At 32.8% G+C, this 27,634-nt stretch overlaps 1 protein-coding gene across 1 annotated transcript in view; it reads right to left on the bottom strand.

The window, feature by feature from the left end:
* LOC102805119 (RNA-binding protein 41-like) overlaps window positions 1–27,634 on the bottom strand; it is an 82,267-nt gene that overhangs the window by 42,320 nt on the left and 12,313 nt on the right. The window contains exons 3-4 of the mRNA XM_006815405.3: window positions 26,158–26,334; window positions 21,174–21,375 (exon numbers count right to left, since the gene is read on the bottom strand). Of these exons, the coding sequence (XP_006815468.1) occupies window positions 21,174–21,375; window positions 26,158–26,334 (379 nt within the window). The remainder of the gene's footprint in view (window positions 1–21,173; window positions 21,376–26,157; window positions 26,335–27,634) is intronic.

Genomic DNA, 27,634 nt, shown 5'->3' with positions numbered 1-27,634 from the left:
TAACTGAAACATATACTTTCATGTACCAATGAATATTATAAGGGTGGTGTCGATACATCAATAATGTAATAATTCAATTATTTCTTTTAAACATCATGCTGTTAAAAATATTCATAAAAAAATTGAAAATTTAATCAAATTATGAAACAAAGCAATACACATATGTTCAACAGTAATTGCAGCTACATGTGACAATATGCAGTTTTATATTTAGCATATTTAACTTCATATAATGAGTACAAATCTATATATTTGAATCTATTTGTGAAATGTTCCATAGCAATCCACTTTATGTGATGCCCCGCCTAAGTTAATTCAGCCTGATCGTTGCTGAAAAATCCACACACACCTACAGACACCACTTATTCTACACAACACAATTATGTTCATGGTGCAATTACATGATAACATATATTCATGTGTTTTTTATAAAATTATGCAGAATAGATAACAATCAGACTCATGCCATATACACATTTATATATTGGGTCAAAATGATGTTAGCACAGAATAATATTATTTACCAATAGATTGAATCGCAGTGAATGTAAAGAAGTAAATTACAGTGGACAAGAAAGCTAGTTTTGTAATAATTGTGTTTACTGAACCAAAAAACCTATAGTAAACTTATTCATATTAATAACAGCTATTGGTTTTGTTTGAATAAATATTACATGCACAATTCCTAGATGTAGACATCTTTACAATGTGGACACAATGACTGATATGCCTGCATCAGCTACTTCAGGCAAGCTGAATTGCAGAGACTTCCTGTGCCAAAAGAGTTAGCAATGTCTATCCCTAATGATTACAGGAATATGGTCCTGTAACATGAACCTAATAAAATCCTCATAAGCCTTTGATCAATAGACCATTTGCAAATTATAGGCTGCTTGGAGCTGATTTATGGCACATTTGATCACTGCCTCATGCATACATGTACAAGCTTAATAAATGCAACTGTTAGTCTCAATACAGACTTTTTATGGAAGTTTGCTAAGTAATGCTGGGTACGATGAGCTAAATCACTATATTATTCAGTTCTACCCAATTTCTAGACTGCCAATGGTGCCTAGGGGGGCAGGTGGGTGGTATTTGTAATTGACAGTGACTGATAAATAACGTGAAGCTGTGTTTATGTTGTCAAGGATTAATTACTACCACTATATAGATAGATATTAGTCCGAACCAGAAGCCAATGAACTGAACAACCAATAATGTAAAAACCAAAGTGTACATCATATGTACATTGCAACATTTAATTAAAACAAAAAAATAACTTGCATAACAAGAAGATGAATAAACATTTAACAAAAATGCCTTAAAATAATAGTGATTTACTGGTGAAAACGTAGACACACATAGCAAAGTCTCAGTCACGAGGCTAACATATCACCAAAGCCCTGGTGAAAGTCCAACGTGATCACATAGTACAACAACAATCACTGTTACTGCCAGGTAACGATTATGTACCAAATTCACAAAATATGACCATTTGGCTCAGGACCAGCACATGATGAGAACAGCTTATACCTTAATTTTGATTCCCATAAACTTTCCTTTTTGTAAACTTTCCATGGGTTAATAAGCATTCACTAGCAGAGGCCTGATTCCCTAAAGTGTTTCCGATAGTCAACAAAAGAAATCTAACATCTTGCGATCAAACAGTTTTGGAGATCACAAGTCCATCTTAGAGCAGAGCGAGCAAGAGCAATGTCAACATAAGCTGGTCAACAAAGGGTAGTGAACCATATTGAAATGATCTAGATCCGGGGTCATAATTCTACAGGCATCACCCAGGTGTTGAAATGTTGTGAGACTTACTGCATCATACACAGATTCCTCGACACAAAAGTTAACATGATTCTATGGCAACATCCAACATCCAGGAACGCCGGGTGGCCGAGCATTTCATAACTAATCAGCACTGTAAGTAGTAGTTCTGAAGATGTAGCTTCAACAGTTGATTCCAGAAGTGATACAACTTAGAATTTCAGAAGCAATGCAACACAGAATTCCAGAGCACTCTTAATTGCCTCATCATATAACTGGATAGCAGATGAGAGACTGTAGCAATCGGTGTAATGTTGTAAGATCTCATCATTTACATAATAATCTCCTCCAGAACACGAATAGCTGCAAACAAATCCATGGAAGTTGGTACAGAAATTGGTATAGGTGCTTTCAATTGTACTGGATAAGGTATAGACTGGAGAGATTATTATGAAAGGCTCTGCACTAACTAAGAAACTTCTTCATTTCATTGCAGATTTCAACAAATGTGGTGTCGACATCTGATAGAATCAAAGCAGTCAGAATCAGTATTGAATGATGAAGAGTGACGTCTGAAATTCTTAAGTGGTGATTGATCAAAATTTCAAAGCTTTTCAGATTTTTAACATTAACAACAACGAGCGAGTAGGCATTGTGACTTCTTTCTAGCTGCCAATCATAAAAATCCATTCAATGCAGATATAAGAGTGAGACAAACACTCACATTATTCAAATATTTTTGTCAGTGTTGGTAAAAAAATTGACTGTTTTGATATTGAATATATATGCATCTCTAAATAAACATTTTTTTGTAATTTTTAGTAAAACGTGATATTTTCGGCTTCTTAATCCACAATCATAATTGATATTAAATATATAGCTACCTAAGGTGGACCTCTCATATTTATTCATTTCAAGATCGTATAATTTTTAAGAATATCTTTGTCATTTTTGGTAATCGAAATTACAGCCACATACACAATAATATATATACATGAAACATAAGTATCGAACTCTGCAAATGCGCCTTGCCACTGTTTCCCATTATGCAGTGAAGAACACCTCAGTGTGAGTATCAGTTTAGTAAAAAATGTTATTAACGTAAGTACTCTGGGTAGGATGGCTTCTGAAAAACTGTAGATATTCACCTCTTTCTTATGCTGTGGTACAGATTGCTTGTAACAGCAAAGCTATATCAGCCGTCAGTCGATCTGCTTGTTTAATTTACTATTTGTAACAACCTTCGTATGTGATGCTGTCGACTTCCTCGTTAAGCAGACTATTGACTGATTTTCCATTGTTCTCCACCTGTCTGATGTTTGCAGCAACTTTTTACAGTCTTGAAAAGTGCAATTCATCCCATATATGTATATGCACATGCCTGTGGCTCTTGTGTATATGCTATGCTCTACTCACCCCCAGCGAAGGGTTAGTGTTTAAACTAAACACCAGACTAACATTAAAATTGTTGACTGGCCCTTATTGAAAATATTTGCATCATATTTCCTTTGTACCCACTCAACAGTTTATACCGAAAAAATAAGCTAAAAAATGTATGAAGCAACTGGAAACATTTTCTTTAAAAGCAAACTAATAACAGTTTTAAAATATTGTGAACACTGTACATCAAAGAAAACCATTCATAATTCAAACAATTCATCAAGCATCTCAGAGCTCATCTCCACTTGCACATTAATAATACATTGTACCATATTTGGCCTTTAGCAGTATTAAATAGCATTCTATTCACAGCTTTTAAAGTTTGCTGTTTGCACTCTTTTTAGTAAAAAGGGAAATTATGTTGATATGAGATAACTGCTGAAGTTAGGTATGCCACAATTCTTTCAATATATGCACTCGCCTATGGCTCGTATATATATATATTCATGGTACATCCAGCAGGGGGGTTGTTTCTTACATCAAACACATCAGGCAAACGTAAAGCTGGATGACAATTCATCATGTAGATTGGAGCTCACTGAAATACTCCTCTTGCACATTAATAATATCTTTTTTTGGCCTTTAGCAGTATTAAACATGATAGCATTCTATTCGCAGCTTTTGAAGTTTGCTGTTCACACACTTTTTAATGAAAATCGTGATCTGCTTACATGTATTTTAGATCTAGTGTCCTGAAAATCAATGGTACATCTTTTTGTCTGAACACAAATCGGCTTTAAAAGTGATGCAGATGTCGCTGCAGATTATATATATTGGAATCAAATTTTGATGCCATACAGATAATGCCAGTGTCATTATCCAAATAGAAAAGAACAGCAACAATAGAATTTGTATCAAATCAATGTACAAAGTCATCATCATTGAATTTATAATATACAATCATAATGCTGTGGTTTAATTAATTTGTCAGGACTTGCATTGAAAGTAATAAGAATCTTCAGAAGTGTGTTTCACAGAAAAAAAAGATTCACATTTGCCCTTTCATGGCACCAATCAAACTGTGAATCTCTCAAAATAGAATGATAAAATTATCTGATTGTTATATTATTATAAACGATTTTACCTAGATGTCTCGTATTTGACCTTGGTAAAATGGATAATGTGATTGGACATGCCTTGAAAACATGAGCGCAAACAAAGTTAGAACAGAAATAGACACTGCTATGATAGTTTCTTGGTAAATCTATGGCCAAATAAACAGAACATGGCTAGCAAGCAGGGGTTTGATTGGTCATCTTGAATATGTGTTTTATTGTCAAATCTATTATGCCAACTCGGGTTTTGTACCACACATACTTATTTTTTCATTGTAGCCATTGTCAAAGTTGATAAGATGATCATAAAAAAATAGATGCGTCATTTTTCATACACTGATGAAGCTGGACGAAATACGACAACATGAAATCTAGAAAGTAGTAAATACATGAAAATCTGCTATGAGTCATAAATATGGTTTATAGTGGGTGATGATGGTTAAAGTCCAAAATAACCGGGAGATGTTTCAAGCAATACCCTACATGTACTTTGTTTGCATATGATTAGCAAATATAGTCTTTATGCATAATGTCTGCAGGCCATAACAAGGTCTTCTTCTCTTTTAATAAAACCAGGCACGTCGATCCAAACTATCGTTGCCGACGTTTTCAATTAAATGGTTTTCAGGCAGAGTAAGCTGTCTGTAACATTGGACTGCGTGAACCCTAACTCATAATGATGAACAAATGTGAGTTATCATTGTATTTCTGTAAACATTAACAGTAGGTGGTTAATGTAAATCATATCAGCAATGGCAACAATTTCACATTTTACTCATGCAATCATAGAAAGTCAAACAGTATGTCTCATCAGATCATCATAAGCTGTTGCTTTTCCGATGATGGACGTGTCTAACTAGAATTAATGTGGTATATTTACTAATTTGCCCAGTAAATGCTATCATCAAATAAATTAAACATAGCATAACTATTACTGCCTTGCGCATTGAGTGGCTAGCTTAATAAGTAACATCTAAGAATTGGGGATGGACACAAACTGGACTGATTTATTTATGTTTACATATACTGGTGATTATCTAACTGTATGAAGATGCAAGTTTTAAGTGCTTTATTTCAGTGTAAATCAGGGTTTGATGCTGCAGGGATCTACCATTTTGTTTACATATCTTTATAGGTAAATTTAAAGCAAATATCTATCACAAGCAGCCTGTCGGCTGAGATAGCTCCGCTGTTAGCAATGTACATTTCAATTAAAGAACAGAAGATATCATTAGAAAATGAACAATACGTATGGTATCAACAAGAAAATGCCAAAAATATCACTTTTCACCAACAATAACAAAAATAAACATCAGAATTAGATAATTGAGATTATCACCACGAAATTAACAAATCTGAAAGAGGTCCACATGTAGTACCTATATATGTAATATCAAAGCAATTGGACTTGCGGTTTTTAACAAGAAGTCGAAAATATCACTTTTTACCAAAAATGACAAACATACTCACTAAATTTAGAGAATTAAAGATATCATTACAAATTGAACAAATCTGAGAGAGGTCCACATGTAGTACATATATGTATAATATCAAAGCAATTGGACTTGCGTTTTTTAACAAGAAGTCGAAAATATAATTTTTACCAAAAATGACAATGTTCACCAAAATTAGAGAATTAAAGATATCATTACAAAATGAACAAATCTGAAAGAGGTCCACATGTAGTACCTATATATGTAATATCGAGGCAATTGGACTTGCGGTTTTTAGCAAGAAGTCGAAAATATCACTTTTTACCAAAAATGACAAAAATATTCGCCAAAATTAGAGAATTGAAGATATCAACATGAAATGAACAAACCTAAGAGAGGTCTACCCAAGGTACATATACACCAATATCAAAGCATTTAGGCTAGTAGTTTTTAAGAAGAAGTCGAAAAAGTAAAACATTGACACGGACGACAGACGACGACTGACAATCACTCGTATGATAAGCTCTGCTCGACAAAGTCAACAGTGGAGCTAATAAAAAGAGGTTATTGAAAAATGGTCATATACTTGAATTACAAGGTAACAGAGTAACACTTGTTAGCTATTAGGTATTAAATGTTTTATCACGGGAAATGTTGTGGCCAAGAATGAACTTCACAAGCAAAAAGTAAGAGCAGTTAGAGGGTTGGTGTTAATGACATTTAGGTCGTAATATGACTTTTGAGCTAAATGAACAAAAAGAAGCAGCAGGTATTTGTAATATTAATAGGCAGATTTCTCAATTAGTATTACATGAACTGTATCAAGTTAGGAAATAACAATCATCATCTGCTTGCAACATAAGATAAAATAAGAGTGCATATCACTTGATATATATTAACAAGAGATGAATGCAAACATTTAGTTCCACACAAATTAAAAAAGCATATCTTTACTGCATTTCACAGCTTAGGAACAACGTTCTTTACAATTTGATGGCTGCTAATTGGCCATTTTGATGATAATTGTAAAACCAGGTCACATGATGTGCAATGTACCAAGTTTAAATTAAATATATGCACAACCAAGATTTAGTTCCTAAATGCAGAATACTTAAATTATATGCAAGTGGCTGCCTCTGATTTTGAGTTATTGTTAAAAGATCACTGACATGTTCAAGTGTCTGAAGATTTTGCGGGATTATCTTCAGAAGTAAAAAGCGCATGCAAATTCTGAGATAATAATCTTGAGAAGTAATAGAGAAAAAAGAAAAAACATGGAATAAACAATGGTAACAAATATTGCTATGAAAACTACACGATTATATTCTTCTATATTTTCTATATCTCAGTATTGTGAAAGCATATAGATTGCCATAGTTACATGCTACTGGTTTAATCACAATTAAACTATTGCTTGTTTTACCCATTGCTTCCTTAATACTTATTTATAATTCCTCAATTCTATTAAATGGTGGGACATTTCAATATACCAATTCTGGATCATCAAGATGCTCTTGCATTTCACGGCTACATGAATATATATAAACTAGGTTTATATTAAATAAACCATTTTATGAGTAATGGAGTGTTAACAATATTACAATAACAGGTAATCTGTCATCGAGTGCAAGACTATACTTGGACTATAAGTACATCCAGCTATTATAATTAACAACACAGCAATACGACAGCTCTGACCATGGATGACCTTTATCTTGACACTCTCACGTAACTTAGCTACTTGCTAGATTACAAAAATTTAAAGTAAATTGCTTATTCTGGATAGGACCATTTCTCAGCAGACAATCAAAAGCCTGAATGTCATTTATTCTATGGAAGGATCAATCCGGATATTACTCTGATACATGCCAGACGGAAAGTCTGTCAATATATATCTTAAGTGAAATTTCTGTATTAAAAGTAAAATAGCAAAGAGTCATGTATGTCGATTATACTCAAATATTGTGTCTTTATTCATTTATTGTGTTTAATTCTAACAACATTTTTCAGATTAAGACGAAATAATTAGTTGTTTATACATGAACAGCCGGCTTATACTTCATTAAGTGTATTGGGTATATTATCTAGTTGCATTGACAGCTATTGAATAATCAGTGTGTTTCACATCGCAAGCGTATACCTTGGAAATGACAACATGCAGCTCTGTATTATATTAGTAGCAAGGATTCTCAGATGGACGACGAAAATAACTCTCAATTTATTTTGGATATATTAAATGATTACAAATCCGTAATATTAGAAACCGCACAGCTTGAGTTTATTAGTTGCTTGGTATTAAATTTACCAAGCCAGGTTTTTTGACTCCCATGTGCGAAGCACAAAATGGGAGTCTTTGCAGTTAGTGTGTCTGTATGTGTGTGTGTATGTGTGTATGTGTGTATGTGTGTATGTGTGTATGTGTGTGTGTGTGTATGTGTGTCCGACTGTTCCACTGCTATCTCAAGAACCATACATCGGTTTTTGATGAAACTTGGTGCATAGATGCTCTGGGCCAATGCGCAGATTTGATTAGGTTTTGGTAAAAATCCATGCTCGTTAATTACCTAATTTGCATGATAATTAGCTAATTTTTAGCTGTTCTATGACTGTTCCACTGATATCTAAAGAACCACTCATTGGATTTTGATGAAACTTGGTACATAGATGCTCTGAACATATGCGCAGATTTGATTAATTTTTGGTAAAAATCCGTGCATATTAATTACCTAATTTGCATGATAATTAGCTATTTTTTAGTGGTTCCATGACTGTTCCACTGATATCTAAACAACCACTCATTGGATTTTGATGAAACTTGGTACATAGATGCTCTGAACTAATGCTAGGTTTTGATTAGTTTTTGGTAATAATCCGTGGACACTAATTACCTAATTTGCATAATGATTAGTCAATTTTCGGTTTTTCCACTGATATCTCAAGTACTAATCATCACATTTCAATGAAACTTGGTACATAGATGTCATACGACACTGCACAGACCTGATAGTTTTTATGGTAATATCAGTACATATTAATTACCTAATTTGCATAATTAATTAATTTTCAGCATTTGATATAAGTAGTTAGCATTACATTTCAATGAAACTTGGTACTTACATACTCAAGGACTATGCAGAGATTGATTGTTTTCGATAAATATTTGTGCATATTAATCACCTAATTTGCATAATTAGTTAATTTTCAGCTTTTCCACGGGTATCTCAAGTACTAATCATCGCATTTCAATGAAACTTGGTACATAGATCCTTTAGGACTATGCAGAGACCTGATTAGTTTTAGGGTAAATAATTGTGCATATTAATTACCTAATTTGCATAATTAATTTTCAGCTTTTCTACTGATATCTAAAGTACTAATCATCACATTTCCATGAATCTAGAATTATGCAGACCCAATTAGTTTCCGGTAAATATTTGTGCATATTAATCACCTAATTTGCATAATTAACCAACTTTCACACTGATATCTCAGGTACTATACATCACATATCAATGAATGTACATGGATGCTGTAGGACAATAGACAGACCTGAATAATTGCGGGTTAAAATCTGTACATATTAATTACCTAATTTGCATAATTAACCAATTTTAAGCTTTCACACTGATATCTAAAGTACCGTAAAAACTCCAAAATTTCGACCGGTTTTAAATAATTGGTGTTAGATATGTGACGTGTTTTTAGAGTCAAAATTAAGGTACATTTTCGGACGGTCGAATTTTTCAGAATAGAAATCAGCAAATGAAAAAATGGGGATGATAGTGTGCTTCATTAGTTTTTAAAAAATGCAATGTCCGTCAATTGACGTAAACTTCCTCATGTTTCACGGTAAAAGCAAAGGTCGTGGCCGAGTTGTAACTCAAAATCTAAACAAAGTCATCAATCAGTGAGTATTATGACATGCAAAACAAAACATCAAGACGCGGAGAAGAGGTCAGCACAAAACTAATAGGTCAAAAGATAAAGCTGTCTCGCACTACCTAGAAAAACTTGCCAATGTTCGAAGTACAGGTACCCATTGGACAAAAGATACATGGAAGTTTAGCAAACGATCTCCCCGACCCAGTGCAATGTATCCGGTTAGAATCAAAGCTCACGTGTCCCTTATTTGAGGGACCAAATTCTGCCGTAAATTCGCCCTTGGATTAAAAAATAAAATGGGATTTAAGAAAATAAAATGGGACTTTTAAGGTGTATTTTGGCGTCATTTTTCGGACATTTCAATCAATCCTGCCGGCTAAAATAGAGTCTAAGTTTTACCGTAGTCATTGACGTTTGTCTATTCAAGAGTACACGTGTATGATTTTTATCGTGACTAGCCTAGCGTGAGCGGGTAAGCTTCCTTTCGAGAATGAGCTGTTATCACTGTGAACAATGTTAAATTATTCTTCAGATGACCAGTTTATTTTTTAAAAACAACTAATTTTTTTATTTAAAAAAAATCATGCCGTTTTCGCATCAAAATCCAAGCCAAAACATCGTACTACAACACCAATCTCTTCCGCATTGCGTTCAATAACATTAACATATTTAAATAAGCTATGGTAATTTGAACACGTTGGCATCATCCAGCTTTTTGATTGGTTAATTAGCGATTTGACCTATTTGACCTAAGAGAACATGGCGGATATCCTACAGCATCAAACGTTTATACGAGACCCAGGGACCGGAATCATTCGCTTACGATGAAACTAAGTTGACTTTTATTTGTATTTCATAACCATTCAACAAATTTATTTTGTGTACATTATTATAATCACTACTGAGTACAGTAATAATCAACAATTCAGAAACGCAGCATGCCGAGATTTTTGTGTTCGTTTTTATTTCAAACTTCGTTTATTTAGAATATATTTTCGTTACCAATAAAATAAAAATCTCTCAGTCAATCAGAAACCCGGATTCATGCCTTCGAGGAAGGTCCCGTTTGAACGCTCACATCGTTTTTTTTTTCGTTTGTGGGAAAACTAAAACTGGTCGCAATTTTCGAATAAGAATGAGTCGGCAATTTTTAGTGGAATCGAAAATTTGGAGGTAAATAAAACACCGAAACCCGGCAAATAAATAGGCGTTCGAATTTTTAGAGGGGTCGAAATTTTGGAGTTTTCACGGTACTAATTATTCCATTTCAATGAAACTTAGTATAAAGATGCTCTAGGACAATGTACAAACCTAATTAGTTTGGGGTAAAAATCTGTTCATATTAATTCCCTAATAAGCATAATAATTCATAATTTTTTGGTTCTAATCACATTTCAATTAAACTTGGAGACATAGATTTTCTGTTACATTGCGCAGACCTCATTAGTTTTACACTCAAATCTGGTCATATTAATTTTCTGATTTGCATAATTAGTTTTCAGCTAAGTAATTTCGAATTATATTTAATGTGTCTCCAATACTCTCAGCACATGGGAGTTCTTTCTAAGCTTTCTTTGATTGTGTGTGAATCCACTTTAGAGCCTGCACAAGAATGCATCATGATGACTTCCACATTTGACAGTATACATAAAGATTTGCCTGCTTTAGAATATATTTTCCCCATAGGTGCAGCTTAATACAAAACATTGACTAATCTTTACCAACTTAACCCTTTGACAATCATATTGTTTCCCAGCAAAATCTTTGTGCAACATTTTGTGCATTTTTTGGTACTTTTTCTACAATTTCTCAGTTAGTTTTGAGCCAAATGAACGTAATTTCTCATTGGCTACAGGTATTGATCAACATAAGAGGTATTACATATACACAGAATGAGCCCCAAAACAACACGACTTTACAGTGTCTTAAGTTTGATAGCTTCTTCTATAGGTAAAAATATTAATTTAAATTATTAATTATAAATGTTATTGAATTGGAAAAATATACTGGTCTTGTATTACCTGTGTGCACTTATAATGATTATCACACTGGCTGGCTAGATAGGTGCAGACTGTCATATGTTAAAACCTGGATCTCAGCTGGGTCAGCTATTAGTTTTGACGTACTTTACTAAATATGACACATAGGTAGATTACTCTGCTCAATTCAGATGGTGATTTTGAAAGTAGGTTAAGCTGACACTGGCTAAATGATAAGTTACGTTAGGACTATACTGTTAGAGCTATTTTAAGTACTAAGATGAAGTTATAATACCCTGACAACAGTGAAACCTAGTTGAAAAGTGTGGCATGCAATACTGTTTAAATTTGACGTATCTACTGCATTTTACAAATTACATTGACTCAATTACCGGTAGAGACTGTAACACTGTAACATTATGCAATACGTAAATGCATCAAGTTTAGATTTAAAAGCATGCAATTCTATATACAGATTCTGAAAAACCTTTTTAACCATTAACTGGGATGGATTTATCAGGAAATGATAAGAATTAAAGTTAATTTCTCTTTCCTGCTACATACTGTATATTGCGTAACATATTGCATAATAAATTTTCTACAAGTGCTACCAAGCGGATGTAATATACAATTAACGGAGTGGTGATAGTGCTTGGGCACGATTTTTGTTCACTTACATACATGTAGACCTATATGAATGGTCTGACATTGAACAAAATGTAATTTGTTCGTTTTTGCTCGGATTTCATAACTGGCCGATAATATGAAAACATATTTACCCAGCAACACGCACGAACATCAATGAGAAAACACTGATGATACATTTTAGTGAAATATAGCATAGTTAAAACCAACAATGTGGCAAAAACTGCCAGGTCACATGTCAAATACATGACCCTGACTGACAGTGGACGCTATTTCGCACTGTCAAAATTTCAATATGTATATATATATAGTGTTATGGGGGCTATTTATGACTTTAGTGAAAAATTGGACAATTCTAAATTAGTATATATGTTATCCATAGATTAATGTGTTTACATGACTTACTATGGAAAATGTCCCAAAATAGCTGATTATTTTGCATTATTATTTTCTTGAAAACACATCCATCTTTCTCCGTACAAACTTTAAATACGAATGACTTGCATGCATGTGAATCAACAGTTTTATTGTGATCAATTTTTTTCTGTTTTATGGTAGTGAATTACCTTAAATGAAAAAAAGTTTTTGTGACAATGCATTTCTATGAAGAAAACAAGCAGCCTATCGGCTGAGATAGCTCCGCTGTTAGCAATGCACATTTCAATTAAAGAACTGAAGACATCATTAGAAAATGAACAATATGTATAGTATCAAAGCAATCGGACTTAGTTTTTAACAAGAAGTCGAAAATATCACTTTCTACCAAAAATGACCAAAATATTCACCAAAATTAGAGAATTGAAGATATCATCACAAAATGAACAAATCTGAGAGAGGTCCACATGTAGTACCTATATATGTAATATCAAAGCAATCAGACTATTCAGGTTTTTTACAAGAAGTCGAAAATATCACTTTTTACCAAAAATGACAAAAATATTCACCAACATTATAGAATCGAAGATATCATCACGAAATGAACACATCTGAGAAAGGTCTACATGTAGTATCTAAATATGTAATATCAAAGCAATTGAACTATTGGTTTTTAACAAGAAGTCAAAAATATCACTTTTTACCAAAAATTACAAAAATATTCACCAAAATTAGAGAATTAAAGATATCATTACAAAATGAACAAATCTGAGAGAGGTCCACATGTAGTACCTATATATGTAATATCAAAGCAATTGCACTTGCAGTTTTTAACAAGAAGTCGAAAATATCACTTTTTACCAAAAATGACAAAAATATTCACCAAAATTAGAGAATTGAAGATATCAACATGAAATGAACAAACCTAAGAGAGGTCTACCCAAGGTACATATACACCAAGTACCGGTATCAAAGCATTCAGGCTTGTAGTTTTCAAGAAGAAGTCGAAAAAGTAAAACATTGACACGGACGACGACGACGACGAACAATCACTCATATGATAAGCTCCGCTCGACAAAGTCGACAGCGGAGCTAAAAATATGTGATTCGGATAACATGAACATGCAAAACCAGGTAGGATAGGTTTATTTTCAATTTTGCCTTTATCAGACATTTCTTTAGCACCAGATTGTTAAAGGGAGTTGGTCATTGTGTAGCGTGTGTTCAAATTTCATGTAAAAAAACAATGTATTTTTACATGCATTGTGTACGTCGCTACGAGTCCCATATCGAACATGACGCTGCACGACGAACACCGCCTTTAACATAAATCTAATGATGTTTACAGTAAGGCTGTCCAAATTGGTCCAAAATTAAGAATAATAAATCAACCACTGATTTGGTGAGCTACCCTTAGCCTTGAATGAAATGAGTAATAATTCATTCATGGACAGTTGGAGTTGTACCATTAAAATAAAGATTGACTGTATAAGAAATATGAGTAAGAATAGAATAATGCAGTAGCAGTATTATGAAAGCAGGAACATAAAACCACTGATAGTACAATTATTGATAATAGCTCTACTTAACTGCAATCTACCATATCTTATAATGGGCATAAATGTCAAATTGTTCAATTGAGGGATGCAAGAACAAAATTAATGATTTTGTACATGTCTGTACATAAAGAAGCCCTCTCAGTCATTCCCATTTGTCAAATTTTCCGACTAATTTAAACTATTTTGAACCAGTTTACCCAAATTTGCTAATTTGATTTGTCTTAAATTACATTCCCACTTTATATTATCCACAGAAAAACCTCTCACAGACTTCTGTAAGCATCATAATGGCTTCGAGTTTTGTACAATTCATGAGACATTTTGTTCCTCCAGAGCCCCGAAGTTGAATTTAGAAGACTCTCTTAAAGTATATTCATATAGCCTTTAGTGAGTATAACATAAAAATTACGTTTGATATGGTGATTCGATGATGACCTTGTTTCTGTCAAGTTCAAACTAGCTTCAGTGGTATGATTTTTTTAGACATGCGACATAACCAATTGATTTCATAATTTTTCAACGTGATCACAATAATCTGTGTAGTATTATGCACATAATAATAAGTGTATATGTAACTTTGAATGTATATACTGATAATTTACATGAATATATGTTAAAATTATTGGGTGAGTGTTTTAGAAAGTATAACAATCAACTGACCTTGTAATTTGACCTTGCAAATAAGTTTATTTTGAAATATATATTTCAAACAAACAAAAAAAAATGTTAGGAGAGGTGAGTATATTCAGCATGTTGAAAATATTACTTGCAATGGCATAATTGTATGAATCCACACATAAACCAGTTGGACATTTTGAATCAAATAACAAAACAAAGCATCATGTGTGTTGGTCATGCCAAAATTAGTTCAAGCATGTCTGAGAAATGGTTAAGGACATGCGAAAATAAAACTATATGGCTGCCAGGTCAACCAGTTTGAATTAAATCACAAACTCACTTGCATTGCTATTAACTCATGTTATATTATGATGCAGAATTATTACTTATACAAGATAATGGTGTCTCTATGCAGTGACAGCCACATTTTATGTTACTTAAAGTATAGATTGTGAGATGCCATCCTTATATTTGAGTTTCTTTGAGTGACAGGTAGAGCTTATACCAAGTTTGAATGTAATTGAACGAGGCATGCCTGAGAAAAAGTTTATGACATTTTTGGGTGTTTTGGGGAACAACAAACAAACAAAGAAAGCTATGAAGGAACTCTCATGTGTATTGGAGGCAGATTAAAAACTAATTTAAAATATAAGATTTGCCTTTCAAACAAAAAGCTTGGCAACTAATATTTGTCTGCTACTGCTCTGATCCACATAATATAAAATAGTACAAACCAAAATGTTATTGTACATCTGTGGTTTACAGTCTAATTTATTTCAGAGCACCTCTACAACATGTTCAAATTATATAATCAATATGCATTTTTTTCAACATTAAACTAATCACGTCTTTGGATTACCCCTGGGCATCTATGAACATTTAAATTTATGAAAATGTAATGATTATGTATATCATCCAAATTAGGCAGTTCATGCTCGAATTTCAATCCGAAACTAATCAGGTTTTTAGCATTGTTCCTATAGACACTTAGATACCAAATCTTATTGAAATACAATAATTGCTTTATGAGATATAGGTAGAAAATTGGATAATTATCACGCAAATTAAGCAATTATATTATGTATATCAATTCAAAATTATGTACCAACTTTCATTGAAATGTGTTTAGAACTTCAAAATCTGATGGCAAACCCAAAATATTATAATTTATTATGCAAATTAGGCAATTAGTATGAACAAATTTTAACCTCAAAACTGAGAAGTTTCGTGCATTGAAATGGGATACCAGTAATTAGTAGTTGAGATATAAATGTAAAAGCGGAAAATTGACTAATTATGCATATAAGGTAATTACTATGCACAGATTTTAAACCAAATCTAATCAGGTCTGTGCATTGTCTCTAAAATGTTTATTTACCAAGTTTCATTGAAATGTGATGATTAGTATTTGAGATAAAAGTGGAAAAACCGTAAATTGAATAGTCATTATGCAAATTAGGTAATTATTATGCACAGATGTTTATCCTTTATTTTTATCATTGAAATCTGACTAGCAGTTAACCCCAAAGTCTCCCACTGTGTGTTTCACGCACAAGAGTCACACTATTGTGTGATTGGTATAATTGTATGATATTGGAATAAAATAAATAATATATGGAAAGCATTAATCAAAATCTCAACAGAAATTCAACAATTCTGTTATAGCTAAATAATTTTAAAATCAACTTTTTTAAGTAGAACTACAAGTAACATAATATATCACCACCTAGAAATGCACACAAACAATGCATTCAATGTGTACTGGATCATTAAAATAAGTCTTATTTTGAACAAAGACACACCTATCTCATTTATGTAAGTGTATACCTTACTAACATAGCAAATATGGTAAGGGTTATTGGCCTATGAAGTGATATATATATAAACAAAATGGTAAACCTTCTGGGATTCAAACAGATATTTGATATAAACTATTCAAATCTCCAGATATCACTATATAATTTTAAAATTCTTTTTCATCCACAAGAACGATATATTAAAACAACTTAAACAAGCCATGCATGGCACAGTCCCCGTTAGTAATCAAATTTAAGATATATAGTTTTGTTTATAGTAATATAGCTTGAATATAACCATGTCAGGAATATGATTTTTTTAACATTAAAATGATTGACATTTGTATCTGATCGTCAAACAAGTACTTGCCCATATTGAGAGAAATTGCTCTGGAACAGCATTTAAAATCAGCCATTTTGAATACATGTATATATATAACGTGATGTATAACGAATATATACAATTTAAATATAATCAGTCAAAGCATTTAAGAGATATGGCTCCAGAAGCCCAATCATTACAACAAAATGGCAGCCAGTCAGCCATTTTGAATCCAATCTGAAAAATAAAATGACGAGCATCAGGAACCCGTAATGTCCAATGTATGTACCAAGTTTGAACGAAATCCACCCATAAATGCTTGATATTTGATGATTTTTTAGCACAAAAATTACCACCATTCGGCCATTTTGAATAGGATAGTCAAACCAATATATCTGTTTATCTATGACATGATGTATAATGAATATTTAAAATTTGAAAATATTATCAGTCAAAACAAGTCGGAGATATGGGTCTAGAAACCCATTCATTAAAACAAAATGGCCGCCAGACAGCCATTTTGAATCCGATCTGAAAAATAAATGATGTGCATCAGGAACCTGTAATGTCTAATATATGTACCAAGTTTGAACAAAACCCATCCACAAGTACCAGCAATGCTTGATATATGATGATTGTTTAGCACAAAAAAGGCCACCATTTGGCCATTTTGAATAGGATCGTCAAACCAATATATCTGTCTATCTATGACATGATGTATAATGAATATTTAAAATTTGAACATAATCAGTGAAAGCAAGTCAGACATATGGCACAAGAACCACATTTATTAATACAAAATGGCCGCCAGTCGGCCATGTTGAATCTTATCTGAAAAACAAAATTATTTGCATCAAGGTCCTATAATGTCTAATTTATATACCAATTTGAAAAAAATCCATCTGTAAACAGCCGAGAAATGATTGATTTTTATGATTTTTTAGGACAAAAATGGCTGCCATTCGGCCATCTTGAATCAGATTGTGAATCAAAATAATGTGCATCAAGGTCCTAGAATGTCTAACATATATACCAATTTTGAAAATAATCCATCCATACACGGTCAAAAAATGCTTGATTTTGATGATTTTTAGCACAAAAATGGCCACCATTTGGCCATCTTGAATCAGATCGTGAAACAAATTGACGTCCATATGTATAATATCATGTATGATGTTTGTGTGAAGTTTGATTGTGATTGGTCCAGGCATTTCTAAGATACAGGTCCGGACGCACGCACAGACGCACGCACGCATGCACAGACACACGGAGGTCAACACATAAGTCCCTGTTTTGGGGGACTAAAAATATATCATAATTTTGACCAAAGACACACCCATGGCATTTATGTGAGTGCATATAATAGTAACATAGCATATACAGTGAGCGTGATTAGCCTACAAAGTGAAATATATGAAAACACTGGTAAACCTTCAGGGATCCTGATAGATATTGAATATCACTGAAAGCATAGCTTTCAAATCCAGTTAGTGTACTGATAGATGATGGGTATATTTACATTGTACGAGAAACGTAAAATACTAATTGAGTTTTACACTCACAAAAAGGTCCGGTAATAAACCAATAGTGCACAATAGTAATATTACATTATATGACCTATTCTAATGGATGAGCAGCCACAAAGTGTCAAGACAACATTAATTGCACCTTTTTTAAAGAATAGCTAAGTTAGCATGTAATAATTACTTTTGAATGCAACGTTATACAATATATAATGCACTTAATGATTAACCCTGCTATGATTTTTAACCCGGATTTCATCACATGAGATTTTGCACTATTAATAGCCAATTTGTTGCATAATGCAAAATCTACCTGCCACTCAAAGAGACTGCATTAACTTGAATATTAGGATGGTGCCTCACATAAATAACATAAAATGTGGCTGCCACTTCATAGAGACACCATTACCTTGTATAAGTGAAAATTCTACATCATAATATAATTCAGGAAAGGAGCTATAATAAGCTCAATTACATCAAGAAAGACACCCATAACTTTTTCACTATTACAATACCCCCTAGCACAAATGGCCATACTATGATGACTGGAGTATGACATGCTAAGGGGTCTTATGTGTGGTTCTCTTCTATATATTACACTGTATGTACATATGACATATAAAAACACTGACATGTAAGTGTATTATTGATGAACTTCAAAGAAAAAATATATATAATAAGATTTTGTCTCACACGCACCTTTCATAGGGAAAGGCTTCTAATAGAACAAATACAGTATAATGGAATGTGCCCACGCATGCATGAAACGAGTTCATAAAGGAATTATTAACCACTTGGGTGGAGAATGAAAAAGTGATAAATGAAACATAAAATTAGAAAATATTCTTACTCAGGGTAATCTTATTATATTGGTAAAAGCCTGTTTAGGGGTCATTTGATTAGATTATAAAATAAGTCAGTGAAGCCCCTATCAGTTGTAAAGAAAACTCAAAACAAGTCAGCCATTTTGAATCGGAACTTGAAATGAATGCAGGTTATTATGTGTGGCATGATGTATACTGTTATCTGTCTAGGCATGTTAGATATATATATATATATATATATATATATATATATATATGGCTCAGGAACAGTATTCATTGAAACATAGTGGCCACCAATCAGCCATTTTGAATAAGAATCAGTAAAACACAAGTAATTGAAATACCTAATCCCTGAGAAATACATAAAGTCTGAACACACACAGTCAGAGATTTCATCAACAAAATGACCACCAGATGTCCATTTTTTGTCCGATCTGACAAACAAAATTATATACATTAAAGTCCCATAAAGCTGAATGTACATATCCAAGTTTAAACTAAATCTGCATAAAAACAAACAAATGTGCATTGTGATATAGTAGTTCAATGTTTGTATCCATACATGACCGTGATTCGAATTTGAACATTATAAATGGTTGCCATTCAGCTATCTTGAATTGTCAGATAAATCCATTTGCATATATGTGACATTATGTATGATGCATAAATTTGAACATGATCAGACAAGGCAGGTCCGATATATGGCTCTAGAGCTGCATTTGATTGTTAAAACAAAATGGCCACCAGTTGGCCTTTTTGAATCAAATCTGAAAAACAAAATGATGTGCATCAAATATGGTCTTATTACATTCAATGTTTATACAAAGTTTGACAAACTCTTCACACACAACTGACATCCAGTACTGGGATGGCAGAAATGGTTGATTTTGATATTTCCAATATTTAACAGCCACCATTCAGCCATCTAGAATTGGATTGTTCAATAATTGTAGGTACGTGTACATATGTTTGACATGATTTATGATGTGTGTGTGAAGTTAAATGTAAACATGCAGTTCAGACCATCTGTACCACTGATTCCAATAAAGTGATTGTGAGTAATCAAATCTGACTCACAAATCAAACAAAAAAAACTGTAAAATTATGTGAGGGACATATTTTTGCAAATTAAGTGAATCAAGGAACAATTTTAACTTTCACTATGAGTGTATAAACCCAAGAAGGCAAAATGTCTGTTTTGAAATTTGTCTTCATGAATATACTTGAATTCAAAAAATTTAAAAACCTTCATGGTGTACATCAGCCTACTTTTTGTTGAAAATGATTTTTAAATATGGGTTTTAAAAACAAATAGCTTGTCAGCTGATATCCTCGGGGGCGGACATCCGGGCATTTTCACCGCCTGGCAACCCGCGGCGGTGAAAACAAAGGCCCAAAACTCGCAGAAAACGGTACTTTGGGGTGATTGTTGAGACTCCTCTGAACAGTGCAACAAGATTAGCCCTATGTGTGTAACATATATAAATTTGATTGTTCGGGATTACTTCAAAGTTGAGTTTGTATTGTTTTCTCGAATTTTCACCGGCTCGACTGGCGTTCCACAGCAGCACGCACAGAGCCCATAGAAATGCATGGTACAGTGGTGCGCGTCTTAGCAACGTGGAACGTCTTGTGACGTAGCTCCGCCCCCGAGGATAGCTCTGTTGTTTGAGATGTATAATGAGAAAGAAATATATTATTAATCAGTCTAGCCATTTTCAAGATCACAAGATTATGAGAAAATTGAAGTTATCAAAACTATGGTCTTTCTACCATGATGACATGATGGCATTTTCAATGTGCTATCCCAGCATCAGCATGGCCCAGTCAAGCAAAAGTACTTGAGGATCTTAACCAGGTAGGATTTAAATCATGAGTCCAATGCAACAATTAAGCACTACACCTACTATTCTATCTCATGATGAAAACAAACATTAATGTGAACTTACCATCCCAGTGAAATGCTTCCCTTCATGGTGCAAATAAAGGTGTATTTCCTCTTCTGACAGACCACATTGTCTCAATTCTTCCAACTCATCTTCTTCCTCCTGCAGCTTAGCGAATTCGTCCAGACTGAGCTGCCCAGCAGCCCTTTCTATAAATGGCTTGAATGTTAAACTTTCAGTAAACTGCTTCTTTTGTGCTAATTGCCTGTAACAATTTCATAGCCCAAATTGTAAACTTCCTTTAAATGACCATGTTTTGAGAACCAAAGTGAACTTTTGTCACCATTCACCAAATTAAACCCATCCAATTTTTAACATCAAAATGGCCACCATTCAGCCATCTTGAATCTGAATGTCAAACGAATACACACATGCACAATGTATGATGTATATATAAAGTTTGAACATAATTATTCAATTTTGATCAAGACATGTTGGCAATGTGAAATTTTGTCTATTTGGTTCAAAAATTAATTGAAAAATGCTACCCAATGACACTAGATATACTTTAAGAAAAAGATCAACTCAAATTTACACACTTTCAGGTAAACTTATATTTACGGATTATACATATATATAAGTTTGATAACAATTGGCCCAATATTATTGGAGTTATTGTGCTCACAAGAAAAGTTTATGATGATGTTGATGGCAGACAACAGACTTTTCTGCAACTACTATCATGACTTTCCCTTCACTTTATTATGGACATGCTAAAAAACAATCAAAGAAGTCTTAGAAAGAAAAGTATCCTGAGAGTAATGGAGGCATATTTGAAATCACTTATCCTTTAAAACTAGAATTTTGGTGACTAATAATGGTTTATAAGTCCAATTTCAATAAGATTTTTTGAGATATCAGATATTAGCTAATAAAAATTAGACAATCAATATGCATGGTTTTAAACATTAAACTAATCACATCTGTGGATTACCCTAGAGCATCTAATAAAATAACAATAAAATGTGACTATTATGAATATTATGCAAATTTGGTAATCAGTATGCTCGATTTTACAATTCGATACTAATCCAAAACTTGTCCCAACTTGTATATAAAATATTATTGAGATCAAATAATTATTTTTTGAGATATAGATGAAAAAATTGGATACTTATTCAAATTAGATAATTAATATACACTGAACCCAACACAAAACTAATCAGGTATGTGCATTGTCCCTAAGAACCTATGTTATAATTGTACCAAGTTTCATAAGAATGTGATGATAAATTACGAAATGAGCAATATGTATACTATCAAAGCAATTGGACTCGCGGTTTTTAACAAGAAGTCGAAAATATCACTTTTTACCAAAAATTACAAATACATTCACAAAAATTAGAGAATTGAAGATATTATCATGAAATGAACAAATCTAAGAGAGGTCTACCCAAGGAACATATACACCAAGTATCAAATCATTCAGGCTTGCAGTTTTGAAGAAGAAGTCGAAAAAGTAAAACATTGACATGGACGACAGACAATCACTCATATAATAAGCTTCGCTCGACAAATTCGACAGCAGAGCTAAAAATGAACGGCAATTATTATGCAAATTGGGTAAGTATTATGTATATATTTTAACCCAAATCTAATTAAGTTGTTAAATTGTCTTATAGCATTGAAATAAGATGATTAGTACTTGAGATAACAATGGAAACTAAAAACACATTAATTAGTATGCAAAAAAGGTAATTAATATGCACATTTTATAATAAAACTAATCATGTCTGTGCAGCATCACAGATATTCTACATCGAAATGTGATAATTAATACTATTGAGATAATCATGCAAAAATTTTAAACGTTATGAGTAACGCAAATTAGGTACTAATTAATATGAACAGATTTTAACCATAAATTGATCAGGTCTGTCCAATGTCTTAGAGCATCTATATATCAAGATATCCAGGGAAAATATATACACACACATAAATGCATACAGGGTAATTGTAAAGACTCCCAATTGTGTATAACTCAACAATAATATACACGAGTCACATCCAAATAGCATCTGTTCACAGATATGAAGACTCATAGATTATTTGGAATCACGACATAAAGTTAGCAGTGACGACAACAACATCATCACTGCTGCTCACTGCTGATGGGTAGTTTGTTTCCTTAATATGTACTGTATGAAGTACTTTGGTTATAATGTGAATTACTACACATAAGGTTGATCCATACAATTTCATGGGTGGTTCTAGTGAACATTTTCAATGTTCATGTATTAGTAAAATGATCTTTAACCACCATTTATAATTGTTTTGGGACACAATAATCATTCATTATATCAGGTCTCAAAAAAGAAAGAAAACATCATAATTTATTGTGTATGTCTTGTTTATACTTTTTCACTGTAGAGTCCCCCCTTGTGTCACCTCTATAATCAGCATAAAGTAATAACACATTTATCTGAAAAAATGTGGTCTGTGACCCCAATTTTGTTGTTAGCATATATGTATGACCTTGTAAAACAAGTAATCTCTTCACTAAGTATTATAAATCTCCAACTACTTTGATGACACTGTTATGATCAACTTTAACTCAAAGTGTCATCATATCGTAATATGAATCTCGCTTTGTAATAGCGCTACATATACACTAAATGTATCAATTAAGATACAACAAAAGATTAATAAAAGACCATTAGCATTAAATGTTGGAGATAACTAGATAAATGAATTCTGCAGATAGCATGATCGTAGTTGAAAGTAAGATAGAAGCTCTTTCTGTTATTGATGTTGACGACCATATACAAATTTACATGATTATACAAATATACATTCAAGCAATCACATGTTATACATATAGTATGCATTTTGTAGAGTATTCTGTTATGGCAACACCATTCTCCCGAGAGAAAGATCTAGCTGTGCTGTGGTAATCTGTGCTGCTCATTTCCACAAGGATCCTGTGAATTTTACGTGCACTGCATGAAGACAGGAACATAACTCAATGCCGACAGATAAATTTCATCCCATTTTTATGACTAATCTTTTTCAAAACCATCTGCAGTCCAGGCATGTCAGATATAATGATGCAGCATTTTGTAAAACAAATGTTGGCCATTTAATGGAAATCAATAATTGCATGCCTGAGATCAATTTGTATTATTGAGTTGAAATGGTAGAAATGATAAATTGTTATGCATTTTTTAAAACATAAATGCCTGCCAGTCAATTCAACATCTCAATCAGATCCTAAAATAACTGCATACCGTATACTTGATATACAAGTGTGTAGATAGAATGTGATTGATGCAAGTTTGTCCAAAATAAAAGAGAATTCACACACAATGAAAACATACACATTACGCAATCTATATTTAAATCTCAGTTTCCATAATTCATACGAACAGAGACTTACAAATGATGCGACAGTACCGTTATCAAAGAGATGTGATAAAATCAGACCGAATAACTTTTCAAATTAATTGCTTTCAAAATAAAGAAACAATGACTGAAAGATTATTTTCAAAGAGATATCACTATAAGGTAAATATTCTGCTGATTATCAGAACAGCTAATTGCCAGCAATGCACTCAAAGCGTCACAGATGTATGTTATAATTTTGAATGTAAATAATGCTCACAAAAATACATAGCAATCAGTTTTTTAGAAAGGTTACTGAAAGCCTGGTGTTCCGGCAAACTACTTGATACAAAATTTGACAAAACCAAATTATCTGTATGTGTATGTGAGGGTTTTATGTGTGACGATAAAGTGCTAGTACAGACAGTAAGCCATCTGTTTAACACATACAGCCACATATTGCATTTTTAATGCTTAGTGCTCACAAGCACATGTAAGTACAGACGAACCAGAAAACAGAAGGGCAATAATACATCATGTCTCTTTACATTTTCACATACAACATTTATAGAGCTTTATTGGGGTCTTGGAATTTGACATTATTTGACAGTGTGAATATGTGCGTATTGAGGGAAAAAAAATATACATTAAACTTTCAAATTTCAATGCCTACCAGAGTGTCCAAATGCTTCAGCTTCCAAATTGCTTGTTCAAATTTCATCTGCCAACACCTTTGAAACAAGTTGCAAAACATGTGGATTCACAGAATTGATTTTGTTCTTAACTACTTAGAAATAAATAGAAATAATTCCAATTCTGGCAAATCCTTGTTTATTCAGGAAATGCACGCAAATTCCAAATATATCAAAATATGTTACATAATTGATATCACATAATAAAGCTCTACAAATTATGCTTTCACAGTGCAACTTTAGGTACATGTAATTATATATTAAGTGAATATGAGAATTATTCCCAACAACTTTTGCAGCTGCAGTTGTTTATGAGATGAGATTTTTCACTAATATTTCTTAATTGTAGAGCAATCACATATACATTTTACAGAATAAGTTTGAAATGCATTAATAAAGAGTTAAATATAGCATCCAAAGTAATTATTAAAACTGATATCTTGCAGGTGAAGTGAATCACAGTCAGCTGGCGCACACGTGATAATAAAATAAATACGATATTTACTACATGGGGGCCGCCATCTTGAATGACGCATAAAACTAAATAAGAGACAAGTTGTGAAACGCGTTTTTCAGATTCCTACAAATCAGGACAAAAATACCAAAATACCGCTGAGCTGGAATGCAAATTTTTAGTTTCAAATACCCCGGCTTAGTGTTCCAGGTTCTTCGCGGAATTAGGTGTTTGTATGCAAGGGATTTTTCCACACAAAAAAGACGAATTAGGCTGAATTTTGTTATCGGTTGGCTTAATATAACCCCAATGGACCGTATTTTTGTGAAAGATTGGTATTTTTGTCCTGATTTGTAGGAATCTGAAAAACGCGTTTCACAACTTGTCTCTTATTTAGTTTTATGTGTCATACAAGATGGCGGCCCCCATGTAGTAAATATCATATTTATTTTATTATCACGTGTGCGCCAGCTGACTGTGAAGTGAATAACATTTTTGCAGAAGCAAATAGATTACCTACCCTTCTATAGAAACATTGGTGTCCATTTGTTTATCCAAAAGCCTCTTGAGCTGCCTATCAGTTGCCGTGACGACAGAATCACTTGGTGCAGAATCCAATGCTTGATCATCGTATGGTGTATATGGATCCTCTGATGTACGTGTAACTCCACGACTTCTGTATTTACGACTGTCACCACTATCAAGTAAAATGGAAATACATGTGTAGTAAGTCTGAGATAGCGAAAAAGAAATTAACTATCTCACGATAAGAGTGGGGAATATTGACAATGTTCATAAACAATTATTACTGTAGAATACTTTATTTTAGCTGGAATTAATTTTCGCTGAACAGACTTCAAGTGTTTTCTATGGAATTTATTTTCACGGATGTTTGACAAGTTGAATGTAAAATATAGGAAAAAATGCATATTCACTGGATTTTATTTTCACTGAATCTTTCCGCCAGCGAAAATAGTGAAAATTAATTCCATTGAAGTATTTTACAGTAATGTACATCTACCAGCGAAAACAATAAAATCATCCATCCGGAAAATACAATGTTACAGATGCTTACGAATGTCTTCCTCATTTGAAAAATGTCTGTCATACATGTATTTATGCCACAACTGAACTATTTCCTTTGTTTACATCAGACACTGCAACAAAATAGCAAGTAACTGTAATAGTATCATGTCATAAAGCAACAAATCTTTGGATGACATTCACTTATAATGTGTAAACAGTGACAAGAAAAGACAAGGCAAGGTACCTATAGTTTCATTATGTTCCAATAAAGGCAATGAATAACATAACCTTATATTATACATCCAATGAAAATTTTTATTCCAGAAAAGTGGATTCTAAAAATGTTTATCTTATCTGATTTGTACCACCATCGCACAACCTATTTAGAAATTTTCATTATTTGTAATTAACATAATATTCAATGATTATTTATTATCTCTTTATGAGGTGCACTTATAATCGTCTATTCCTTATCCTATACTCATCACTTGAAGCTATCTTTTGAGATACTCAACATATTCAATAACATAGTACTGTAGTGCATTTCTTGAATTTATTTTATTTTCTGATAAAATTGTATTACCGGGAGTATACATTATTATGCTGAGGCAAAAAAAAATGTGTTTCTGGGTCATCATGCTAGTCAGTTGAAAATGTGCGCATCACAGATTTTTTTTTTTCAGAAAAAAATGAAAGAAAAGTTCAGTGTTCAAGAAAATTATAAATTTAATAAAAATTTCAGAATAATTAAAATAATTCTTGTAGCCTTACATATTTTATAAGCTCTATGACTTATTATTATGAATTAATTATTATACAACTGTCAGCATATGCCTTCAAATGTGCAGTAATTTTACCTTATTTGTGAATACCAAATAAGAGTGATATTATTGTAATATTGCCAAGTAAATTTAACCAATTTGAATCACCCTGCCCCCATCCTGGGCTTTGCAGACAAAGCAGTTAGATCA

Source organism: Saccoglossus kowalevskii, chromosome 10 (genome assembly GCF_978046115.1).
Source record: "Saccoglossus kowalevskii chromosome 10, keSacKowa6.1, whole genome shotgun sequence".
NCBI classification, from domain to species: Eukaryota; Metazoa; Hemichordata; class Enteropneusta; family Harrimaniidae; genus Saccoglossus; species Saccoglossus kowalevskii.
This window is presented reverse-complemented; position numbering and strand designations above follow the sequence as displayed.